Consider the following 12,138-nt stretch of genomic DNA (forward strand, 5'->3'; position numbering starts at 1 on the left):
GTCCCTACCCTTCTGGGAAGAGATCAACAGCCCTCCCACATTCTTTCTAGGGGCATTCCCTCTATTCCCCCCCCCCCACACACACCCTCCACCCCCTCCCCCCCCAAAAAACCACAGCACCAGGAGCCAGAGAAGTACTCACATTGTCTGCAGCAGAGGGTTGCCCATGAAGGCCTTCTCTGGGATAGCCTTGATGTTGTTGTTGTGGAAACCCCTGGAAGACAGCACCCAGGAGCAGTGAGGGTTTGAAGAGAGGTGTGGAGAGGAACAACATGGAGCTTCATGGGGCTTTCTGACAGCTGACTAGACAGGTCCTGAGATCAAAGGGCCTTCAGCCTGGAAAGCTCATCTTCCAGTCCTGCCTGGGTGTTTTCATCTCCATTCAACAACATACTCAGCTTTTCCGTGTGTGTGTGTGTGTGTGTGTGTGTGTGTGTCTGTGTGTGCATGTGTGTGTTGGGAGTGAACCAGGGACAGTTCCCAGGTTTCAAGCTTCAGAAAGCCTGTGAGAATAACTCCAGAGTGAGTAGTTAAGTTCGGGTCCTTGGTCATCTGTGGCAGGAGCCATGGTAGGTCCCTACAGAGGGAGCCGAGAGTGTGTGGGAAGGAATAGAAAGGTACAAAAAGTAAAGAACTTCCAGGGGATCCTGGGTGAGGAAGGCGCCTCCTGAAGTGAAAAAACACAAAGGGGACAGAGCAACACCATAGATTGCATCTGAGGGTGGTGAGCAACCAAGTACCCCACTGAGTGTCTGGGGTCTGGAAGCCAGGAACAGTGCATCTGTGCTGCTGTCAAGCTTCCCCAAGAACCAACTTGGGCTGGAAGTTTGCACACAGCCCAGTCTGAGCAGGCCTCTCAACATCCACCCCCCCCCCCGGAAGTCTCTGGCTTTCTGTGTCCTAGCACGTGCTCACTTCTCTCCATCTCCTGTTTCCCATCATCCCTTTCACCGCCATGTTGTCACTCAAGGCTCCTCCTCAGATATCTCTGGCCAGTGCTATCTGTGGTCATCCGCTCTGCCTTAATCACGTCCTGTCAGGTCTGTGCTTTGTACTGCTTTACTGACTAAAACAACCCTCATTGCCACCTGAATCCCACTCATCCTTTGAGACCAGGCTCAGGAGACCTCAGTCCACAGCGAGCCGTCATTCTGATTTCCCATGGCTATTTTAGCCAATATACTACACCACAGCTTAAGGCTGGAATTATATGTCGCTTTGTCTTGTTCCTGTTTCACGGATGCTCCTTTGTGTCATAAATGAGGTGAGGGATCCTTTCTAGAGAATCCCATGTCTATCTTACCATTATTTTGGATTAGCACTAAGCACAGCACCCGGTCTAGTGAATATTCAAACATAATAAATGGTTGGGAAAGTGAGATGACTCAGCAGGTAAAGGTGCTTGCTGTGCAAGCCAGGCAACCTGAGTTCAATCCCTGGAACCTACATAAATATAGAAGAGAGTCAAGCTCCATAGACTTGTCCTCTGACCTCCACACACATGCTGTGGGCACGTGCATATCACACACACACACACACACACACACACACTGGAAACAATCACAATAATAAATGGCCATGGGGGTCCAGAGTCCATTTCCCCATTCTTTTAGGGATGGTATTAAGGAGGGACCCTATAAACCACTCTTCTTTAGACATAGTCTAAAGTCAGGTTCAGGCTGCAAGAGGTGGTTTCTTGCATATATGCTTCCAGGCTTGAAGGCCCAAAGCCATTTATGCTGATCAAACAGCCCCGAGAAATGTTCAAAGCCAAGCTCCCAAGAGTTCTGACTACTGCTGCTCTGGAGGTTACGGCGTGGGGGCGGGGGATCGTTCCAGCCACAGCTTTTACAAGGACTAGTCACAAAGACTATGGGAGGCGATTTGGAGAATGAGCTGGCCTCTGCCCCTGGGAGAACACCCCCAAAACACCAGCAGAAGATCTTACAATTCCTGCAGCCTGCCCAGGGTCCGGATAGCCACGGGGAACTCCTGCAGCTCATTATAGTTCAGGTCTCTGGAATGAAAAGCGGGGCAGTCATTAGCTCAGAGGCTTAACGGGGCATGTCAGGGTCCCCGAGACATGGAAACTTGGCTGTAGGGTTGGCCCGGGAGATGGGTTTTCCAATCTGTTGGATCCAGCTGCCAAGGTCTGAAAACACATTTTCTGAATGTTTGTACTCCATTTCTACTCCACAAATCCTTGGGCTTGGAGCTTTCCTGGCACCAGAGCTGTTTTGAGTGGGAATATATTTTAGGAGTGTGCATATCTGGATCTGCCTACCTCAGAATAATCTCTAAAAAAAAGTTCAGCAAAGTATTTTAAGTCTCTGGATTCATGGGATGGGAGAAGAGAGATAAGAAAGTGATCTTTCACACATCACTAGTCTAGTGATTCCAGAGAGTTCCTCAGATTACAGCTACTTTAGCTATAGCCTCTGCTGGCTTGTTTTTGAGACAAAAATCTCCCAGTGTATCTCAGGTGGACTTGGACTTTTGATCCTTCAACTTTACACTCCACAGTGTTGGAGTTATGGTCGTATGTCAACACACCTGGCTGATACTGGTTTCCTTTGGGTGATGGCATGGGAGTTAATCTTTACTTTCTCTTCCATTTTGCTGCATTTTCCATTTTTTTCTTTTATACAAGGAACATTTATCACACGCATAATCAGAAAACAATGAAAGAAAGCTTTTAAAGGGGCAGTAAGCCAAGTTGGCCAGAAGCAGGGAACTCCAGCTTTCTAATAAGCTAAATGTGTACGACTTTTAACAGTCTGATATCTTTTCTAATTGAATTTCATATACTCAGGCTCTCTTATGTCTATTATTGTACAGAGAAGTCCGCACCAGTGTGTGAAGATATGTGTATAACGACACTTATAATAGGCTATAGAAGTCAATACTGGCTGACCTGCAAGTAATCACAACTGCATCTTTGCCACTCCTTCAAGAGACCGTTTGGTTCTTCCCTTGGGCGGCAATGGTAGAGTAAAAGGAGGAGAGGAGTGACTGAAAGGCTGAGAGCCAGATTCCATCTAATTTTAATTTTCCTCAGAAGACACAGAACTGCTCTTGACGAGTAGACAAACCCAGAGGCGGGTGACACCTGCAGAAAGGCAGGTTCTTGAGAGTAACGACGAAAAAGAAGGATTGTTTCTGTAGCTGCTTGCCAGCCTGTGTGGCTTCCCTCTTTACAATTGCCTTCCTTGCTTTCTGAGAATAGCCTCAGAGGACCTTCAGAAAGTTTTGCTTCATTGTGTAATAGCCCTCTCTCAGGGCTGCAACAGTCTTTAGAAGAGACAGCAACTTTCAGAAAAGTAACCAGTTTTGGCACTCAGTTGCCAATGGATTAGCCTATGTGTAATGTGCCTGATTTGGTAGGGGGTCTTGATGCTCTGAAGTCCTGTTTCTGGGGTACACAGTCCCAAGCTTTGGAAGTATGTGTGGGTGTCAGCTTCCGGGATGGCTCTTGACCCTTTCAGGGAGGACCCTAGCCCATGTTTTCAGCCTTTTAAAGCCCAACAACTTTAATGGCTGTCCAAGGCCACAGAAGGGGACTATGTGGAGGTCTTTTAATTGCAAAGTAGCTTGGCAGAGTTTTGTGGCTAAATATTATGTTAACAGAGAGATAATGAGAGGCTCTTCTGCACAAGAGGGTCATTACACTTAATAGGCCACAGGTAGAGCCAGGAACCCAGCCCAGGAGGCCAGAGGAACAGTGACAAGCGTCCGGCAGTCAGTGTGCTAGATAATTGTCCCCCTCTGCTCGAATGCTAATTACCCATTACCCTCAGACTGCCCTGCCGACCTTGGGTAATTATACCAGAAAACCCCTCTGCTCTGCTCTGCTCCATCCTTTAGTAAGCCAGACACTTCGCTCTCTCATGTATCACAGTTTGATCTGCTCACAGAGACGTTCCCACAGGCTGTGTGAGGGCAAGGCTGTGGACAAATGGGGGGCAAGATGACTGAAAGCAGAGGTACTGAGACTGGAAACAGAGGACTTTTCTAACTCTGGGGTTCTTGGAGTTCTACCAAGGGCTGGACAAGTCACCCAGTGCATCAGGTGAGGGTCACAGGAGCTGATGGCAGGGGACAGAGATAGGCACCTTTTGAATCTTCAACTCCGTAAATGTTGATCTTCATGGCTCAGTGTTTCAGTCAAGTGGCCCCCTTTCACCTGGGTTCAGTTCCTTTAGGAACTTTCCATTGTTGCCAGGGAAGAGTTATATTTTCCATAAGTAACAAGGATGTTTCTTCACTCAAAACACTTACTATCCCATTGTTTCTAACAAAAAAGCATTGCAGAGGTCTAGCCTGAGACCCTTTGGTAGTTCTATATTCCCTCCACCTAGAATATCCTTCCCCTGGGCATTCGTATGGCTGCTTACTTCACTCAGACTCCTCCCTGAGATAACCCTCTTCAGAGAAGCCTTCTCCAACCAGTGTATTTCAACCAACATAACCTGTCACCCACTCTGCCTTCATGTTGCATTACAATTCACCTCTTCCTCTTCTGAATTTCTCCTGTCCTAACATGGCAGCACATTACTGGTTCATCTGCACATCTCAGTGTTTGAAAATCAAGTGTCCCCTTTAAACTGGGTCCAGCTCCCTTCAGAATTCTTGATTCTTGCCCACGGGGAATTGTATTTTTTTGTAAAGAGTAAAGATGTGTCACTCTGAAGACTTGCCTGGCCTTGTCAATGGTGGTGAGCAATGCAAGACAGAAGGAATAGTGTGACCTGGCCCTAAGTCATAAGGCCTTGCAGCCTCTGCCTTCACAACCTAGGGATCCTCACAGCAGACTGTAAGGCCGTCCAAACGGGACTCATGAGTGGTGAACTCCATGGGGAGGATGAGCTGACAGCCAGCGGTGAGGCTGTGGTAGACTCCTTTGCCCTCTCTGAGGCTCCAGTGACTACAGCCTCCTCAGTGATCTCAGGGAGCCCAGCCAAGCCGCGAACTCACAAGAGCTAATAAGGTGTCACTTTAGGTCACTAAGTTTTGGAGTGATTTTTATGACACAAGAGACTTCCTGCTTTCTTTGCCATCATGGAACTCATTGACACATGACCTTTCTTTTCTTCCTACCCAACCAGAACGAAAGCTCCTTGAACATAAGAATTCTGTCTGTTTCGAATCTTAAACGCCAGAATAATATCTGACACAGAGCAGGACCTCAGCAAGTATGTGCAGAATGACTAATTGAGAATCTCTAAGCAAGCTTATTTGTAATAAAAAAAAAATCAATAAACTCATGAGAATACGGAGTATTGAGAGGCATATTCTTGTGTTTTTTTTTTTTTTTTTTTTTTTTTTAAGGTGGATGTCAAAATGACACAAGCTAGTTGGGAGGGACACTGTCAGGGTTGCCTCAGAGACCATGGGATGTGTTCTGGGTGGCTTTGCTCTCACGGAGGCACTTATATAGCTCATTGGACCCATGTCCAGGCTGCCAAATTGAGTGGTTCCAGTTCTCCTTGGCAGTTTCTGGTCAGGAACTTTGCCAGAAGTAGACAGACAGTGGGAAAAGGCATGCGAACTAGAAGGCTATTTTTATAGAGAAATGTGGGAGAAGAAAACTCGTACAAACGTCCAAAAGAACTCTGCAAACTGCACGCCAGCGAGGTGGCTGCCTTTGGATGTCTACATAGGTTCAGTGACCTGAGAAGTTGCCAAAAACTCTGGCCTTCTTTTGTGCCATGCAGATGGAATCTGGCTCTCATGTTCAGGAACTGTGTCCTTGCAACCCTCTCAGCACCCAGTGAATTCAACTCAACGCAATAGGCATGTGCTGCCAAATATCCCAAAATACACAAAGCATTCTGCTGGGCAGAGTGGGAAAGGTGAGGCGGAGAGAAGCAGAAGACAAAATGAGCTCCCTCAGTTCGCTGCTGCAGGTGCTGGACAGCCCACAAAGCATCAGGACTACCATGCACCTGGAGAATCTACACCTGGAGAGGCCACACCTGGAGAGGCCACACCTGGAGAGGCCACACCTGGCCACACCTGGAGGGCTTTATGGAGATGGGACATTTGAACTAGGTTTGAAGCACACAATTCAAGAGGAGATAAACAAGGGGATTAGCTCTGTTGAAGCAAATGGAAATATTAGAGGGGAAAGAAGCCCTCCCTCATGATTGCTACATATTATCCCTGCCTTCAGCCATAGCTGGATGGTCTGACACTGGCTGGGCACTCACTGTGGTGCTTTGACTGAATGATCTCTGTCCTCCAACAGTCTGGAGAGATGGATTCTCTTCCTACAACCATTTTTTCAGTCGAGGGAAGTGAGAAAACACACCCGATGATGCTCAATCCTCAGTGCCTAGCAAGTGACTGGCAGAAACCAATGCCTATTTGCTCAGATCCCTCCCCTCTTTGTTCTGTAACTGCACTGTCTGATATCAGAGCCCCAAGCCACGTCTGGCTACTTAATTATAAGTAAATATAATGTGGCTACTCAATTCAGTAGCCACATTTCAAATGTTCTATAGCAACACATGACTAGCAGCTATTGTATTAAAAAAAAAAAAACAAAAAAACAACAAAAAAAAAAAAACCACAGATCTAGAACATTCCTACCATTGTAGGGAATTCTATTAGATGGCCTAACAGAAGGAATATCTAAAAACATAGCTAGAGTATATTTCCCAGCCTCCCTTGCAATAGTTGTGGCTACATGACCATATTGTCCACCTCCCGCCCCCAGAAGGTAGGTAAAAATTTATCTGCATTTCTATCCCTGACTTTTACAAAATAGCTGGATTTTTGTAAAAAAGACCAACCTCTTCCATGGTTGGTCTATCTAAATGCTCCAGAAATGGCAAGACCCCAGGCTCCTGAGTGACCACATGGAGGAAATGCCACATGCCAAAAAGAAATATTCTCCTGAAACTGCTACATAATCCAGAAAAACAAGTACCACCATCCACTATCTGTGAGCCAGTGCATATATCCTTGTCTGGTTACTCCAGCAATTTAGCCTATCTTAATGAACTCAGTAGCACAGCCAGGATTTGAACCCTGTGAGTGTGGAGTCTACACTCCTGACTACTACATATCTGCCAGAAAGTTCTTTTTAAAATGCAAAACTGGCTCTATGACTCTCCTACACTGACAAAATCTAGAACGGCTTTCAAGAAAAAAGACAAAACGAAGTCCAAATTCCTTAGCAGGCTCCAATGCCCTTGATCTAATCATGTGCTTCATCCGCATCTCAGCCCTTCGTGTATTTTCACATTTCTTTGGTTTTGTCTGGACCACTTTCGCCTGGGATGCCCTTTCCCTACACCCTCAGCTGTTGAAGTTATCCTTTGAAATTGCAGTCAAATATACCTTTTTCCATGGACTCCACCTCATCCCTACACTTAGAGTCACACACCCTCTCAGCAGTTGTCTGGCATGTTCTTCCTTAGCGTGCAGGACAGCCATTGTTGATGACGACACCTTGGTAATAACAGTAATTACTGTGTAAGGGTTATGTTTCTTGGAGGTTTGCATATGTTAATCCATTCTATTCCCACCATTCCCTTTGAGGTAGGCACTGTTTGGAGACAGGAAACTGAGCACAGAGACAGGCGGTCATTTGGCAACAGCTCCTCAGCTGGAAGGGCTGGGATTGAAGCGCCAGCAGGCCAAGAGCACACTGAGGTTATCTGCATATATCTGCTCCCACCCCTGGGGAGACAGGAAGTTGATGATGTCAGGGAACTCCCAGGTGCTATTTTAGATTCCCTGCAGTCCAGGTACAGGGCCACACATGTGAATATCCATTGTTAAAATCATCATTTGAGTCCATTGCACAAGACCACCTGGTGAAAATCCTTTCAGCCATTGTGACTGGCTGTTTCAGGGCAGCAGCCCAGTCTTTTGGGAATCTACTCCACTCTTAGAGACCACAGCTTAGTCTGATTCTTATGACGCCCTATGCTTCTGATAGAAAACTCACCCATGGGTCTATCTAGGATCTTTAATAGTCCCTAGAATCATCCAGAAGCCCAAGAAGCATTCACTGTACTGTTTGCCTCTTGCAGGAGCCGGAAGCCGATGGGGAAGGACTAAGGTTAAAGAGAAACCATCCCCATCTCCAACTGGAGCTCAGTCTGGAAGCCGCAGCTGTTCATGCCTAATCCTCCCCTTCAGCTGCTTAGTAGTTTTCAGCCAAATCCAATCAAACTGATGGCAAGCAGTTGGTCAGAACATTTGAGAAGGCTGCCCAAGCCCCAAGCTGCTTCAGGACTCCCAACTCTAGTCCTCTCTTCTCAATCTGCATACACAGACTGGCCAGTTCCTGAGATCTCTGGTGACCCTTGATACGGGTCAGTGGGCACCGCTGGTAGGATTTCACACATCTTCTTTGTATTGACGAGGAAACCAGGTTTTGGAGAGGAAAGTTAAGGTGCTGGGATTCTCGGAGGCAAACCTTGAACTCAGGCCTTTAAAGACTATGAACCGCAGGGCTCAAGAAGAAGGGCAAAGATGGAATGTGGAAGGGGAAGGTTCTGTAGGATTTCCTAAAGGTGTTTATAAACACTTTCAACCAAATGATTATTATGTAGAGGCCATATTTGTTCGTGAGTTATCCATGTGAGAGTAGGAAGTTCTTGGGCTTCCATTAGCCGACAAGAGCACATCGATCAAGTTGCTTGATTTCCTCAGATGCTTCTTTACCTGAAGTTGAGGATGCCCATTGCAGAACATGGCTCTATTCACCTGGTCCAGAGACTAGCACGGAGTAGCTGATCAAAGAACGCCAACACCTTTTGAGTCTTCCTTTACTAGACACCGCACACTAGGCAAACACTTTCTTCACCACGTGCTACAACTGTAGGTATACGAGTTGCTCTGTCTACTTCTCATAGCAATTAAGAAAGATGAATTACATTAATTGGATTTCCACTTAACATTTTATTACCAAGACTAATATTTACGTTTATTACCAGATCTCAGATAAGGGCACAAGGGGAAATGTAGGCGAGCCTGACTCCACAGTATGAGAGACAACACTTGGCCATTTCAGATAGACGGTAAACCCTGAGCCACTTTATCTCCCAAGGCCTGGAATTAAGGCAAGCAAGCACAGTGAATGCATGTCTTAACTGCTCTTCCTACACTGTGGAGGTAGCACCTGTCTTTAATCTCACTACACGTGCGTGGCACGGATGACTGCAGAGCCAGGAACCAACACTTTATGACTAATAGCATTGTTTTACCTTCTAAACGGCCTACATAAAAGGCCACCCATTAATAACTGCAGCAATTAGTAAAATTGTCATCGGTTTCCATTGAGAGACACAGACACACCCTCCCTCCACCTACACGATCTTCCTTACATTCGGAATAGCAGGCTGGTTTTTAACAGAAGCTGGGCTCATACTGAGAGTTCTTGTTTTCCTGAGCTAATGAAACACCTGGGATCGCAGAAGCCTAGGCTTGGAACAGAGATAAAAGGTAACACTCTAAACAGCCCCCACACCAGAAATCAACTCCAAGATTTTGGCCAGATGGGGATCTAGTTTTTGCTTAGACTGTCCCCAGTGATAGGACACACTCTAAGTTTGCTGACTGCCCTGTGCAGTCGCAGTGGGGCTGTTCTACGCACTGAGTGAAGCTTCCTTACCCTGAGCCAAAACGCTACCTCCCCATCCCCCTTGGCTCTTACTTCTGGCTGGAAGTCCATTGGTCCCATAGATATCTAACAAAGGGGAACACCACACCACACCCAAGGCTTCTCCCTGGTTCTTTGAATCACATTTTGTAGACACCTCATATCTCTCACCTAGGAAAGCCCTTGTTGCTCTGAAGATGTGACACCCAGAACAGGCTCTAACTTTCTGGTCTTGATCAGATCCCTGAGACGACTTTTGATCCAGGGTCCTGTCAGTGTGGACAACCTGAAGGCTGTAAATATGCCTGACCTCAACAGAGTGTGGAGGTTAAGGGACCATTGCAACAAGCAAGGCCCACATCCAGCTCTTATCAGTAGGTTGGAGCCTCGGGCATCTGTAGTGGGGAGCTACTGGGCTATAAAGTCTGACTAGGGGACACTTAAGTCTGGTGTTCAGGGATAAGGTCTAGGCTGGAGTTCTTGGTGGATGTACAGTATTAAAAGCTGGACCAGACTCTGGGTAGCATCACCACAGAATGAGCCCCTGGGTGTGATATTGTTAAGGACTTGGAATCTTGAGGCGTGAGATGTGAGCAGTACATTAGTGATCGATTTAAAGGAGCTTAAGATTTCTGGGCTAGAATCTTTTAGTGTCAGCGATGCCTACCTCTTCCCACGGAGCCTGCGATGAGTTCTGGTGCTTAAGAGATGCTCTCGGTATTGGTGTCATGACTGAGTACATGGCAACAAAAGCAAAGGGAGTGGGGATAATTGATTCTTTCCAGCTCTCCTTCCTACAGATACACAAAGGCCAGTCCTCAGTGTCTCCGTTTCCTCTCCATGACATCTGTTAAGGATCCCTGGCAGAGCCCTCCTCCCCTAACCTCCTGTCTTTCTCCATTCCAGACCAGCTAGCTGGAGTCCCTGGGGGAGTGAGGGGTCGAAGTTTTTGCTCTATTTCCAACAGGGAGGAAGGGGCAGAAGTGACAGGAGGTGACCTTGGCTAGCCCCAATGCCAGGGCGATGGGAAAGGGAGTGTTGTGCTGAGAAGAACTATTAATAACTCATCATGGTCACAGAACGCAAGACAAACTCATCGGGCAGCTCAATTTTCTGCCTGTTAAAAGTCATTAGTGGTTCTGTGGGGGAAGCCAGAAAAAAAAAAGTTTTATATGGAACAATAAATTCCTCTATAAGCCACAGAAGCCCACAAATTTGCAGCTAATAAACCCACAAGTGTAAGATGATTAAGAATGTGGGGGGAAGGAGTTGCTTGATACCCGGCCTCAAGAGGCATTGTGGTCTGAGGAGCTGACGTGGGGCCAAGGGCAGAGAAGCCTGAGGTCTGATCCTGCCACTCAGTCAACTCTCTGCCTTGGTTTGTTCATTTGTAACAAGAGGATGCACAGTTCCTGCCTGTCTTCCGCAACAAGTAGCGGGGAGGGGAGGCAAGACATGAGATTGAGGAGAAGAAATTGTAATTTTCCTAAAGGTAAGAAGAACAGGAGATAAGGTAAGAAGAAAGGTAATATTAGAACAGAAACAGGCTGGGCATGGTGGCTCCCACCTGCGGGAGAGACTGCACTCTGAGAGACTGAGGCGAAATAACCGTTGTAGTCTGAGGTCAACTGAGACTACACAGACAGATCCTGTCTTAAAACGGAAAGAGCAGAAAGTAGCGAAGTTAGCTGACAGCCTTGAGATACAAAACCAGAAAAGAGCAAGCTGTGGGGCGAGGCAGGTAAAGGTGACTGCAGCCAAGCCTAAGGAATAGAGATTGCTTCTCAGGGACCACATGGTAGGAAGAGAAAACCTACTTACTCCTGCAAGCTGTCTTCTGGCCTGAACATGCACATTTGTACACACACACACACACACACACACACACACACACACACACACACAAGAGGAAGTTAATAAAACTGAAAGAGAGGGAAGAAGAAAGAAGGAAAGGAGGAGCAGAATCAGAACAAGTGGATATGGTGACACAAACCTGTAACCCTAGCACTTGGGAGGCTGGTGTAGGTGGTTGCCAGTTCGAGACCAGCCTATACAACATAGAAAGATCCTGTCTAAAGAAAGACAGGAGAAGAAAGAAGCAAGAAAGAGAAAGGTCAGAAAAAATTCTTTTAGACCTCTGCCCTCGGTCATGAAGCTTGCCGATAGGGAGCCATACTGTCTATCTGTATTTCCCAAAAAGACATGCCCAACTCATCCTAACTGTTGGTGCCTATGACAGTGACCTTGGGTGTAGCACTTTTGCTGAAAAAAATCTAGTAACATATCTCCAGATGTCACTCTGTGTTATCAGACCAGGTCCTAAATCCAATAATAAGAATTTTTTTTAAAGGTTTGCTTATTTATGTATATGATGAGCACACTGTCACTGTCTTCAGACACACCAGAAGAGGGCGTCAGATCCCATTACAGATGGTTGTGAGCCATCAGGTGGTTGCTGAGAATTGAACTCAGGACCCCTGGAAGAAGCAGCCAGTGCTCTTAACCACTGAGCCATCTCTCCA

The 12,138-nt window shown here is 46.7% G+C and overlaps 1 protein-coding gene across 1 annotated transcript in view; it reads right to left on the reverse strand.

The window, feature by feature from the left end:
* Lgr6 (leucine rich repeat containing G protein-coupled receptor 6) overlaps positions 1 to 12,138 on the reverse strand; it is a 122,700-nt gene that overhangs the window by 19,824 nt on the left and 90,738 nt on the right. The window contains exons 7-8 of the mRNA XM_034513281.2: positions 1,949 to 2,017; positions 143 to 214 (exon numbers count right to left, since the gene is read on the reverse strand). Coding sequence (XP_034369172.1) covers positions 143 to 214; positions 1,949 to 2,017 — 141 coding nt within the window. The remainder of the gene's footprint in view (positions 1 to 142; positions 215 to 1,948; positions 2,018 to 12,138) is intronic.

This window comes from Arvicanthis niloticus, chromosome 10, assembly GCF_011762505.2.
Source record: "Arvicanthis niloticus isolate mArvNil1 chromosome 10, mArvNil1.pat.X, whole genome shotgun sequence".
Classification (NCBI taxonomy): domain Eukaryota; kingdom Metazoa; phylum Chordata; class Mammalia; order Rodentia; family Muridae; genus Arvicanthis; species Arvicanthis niloticus.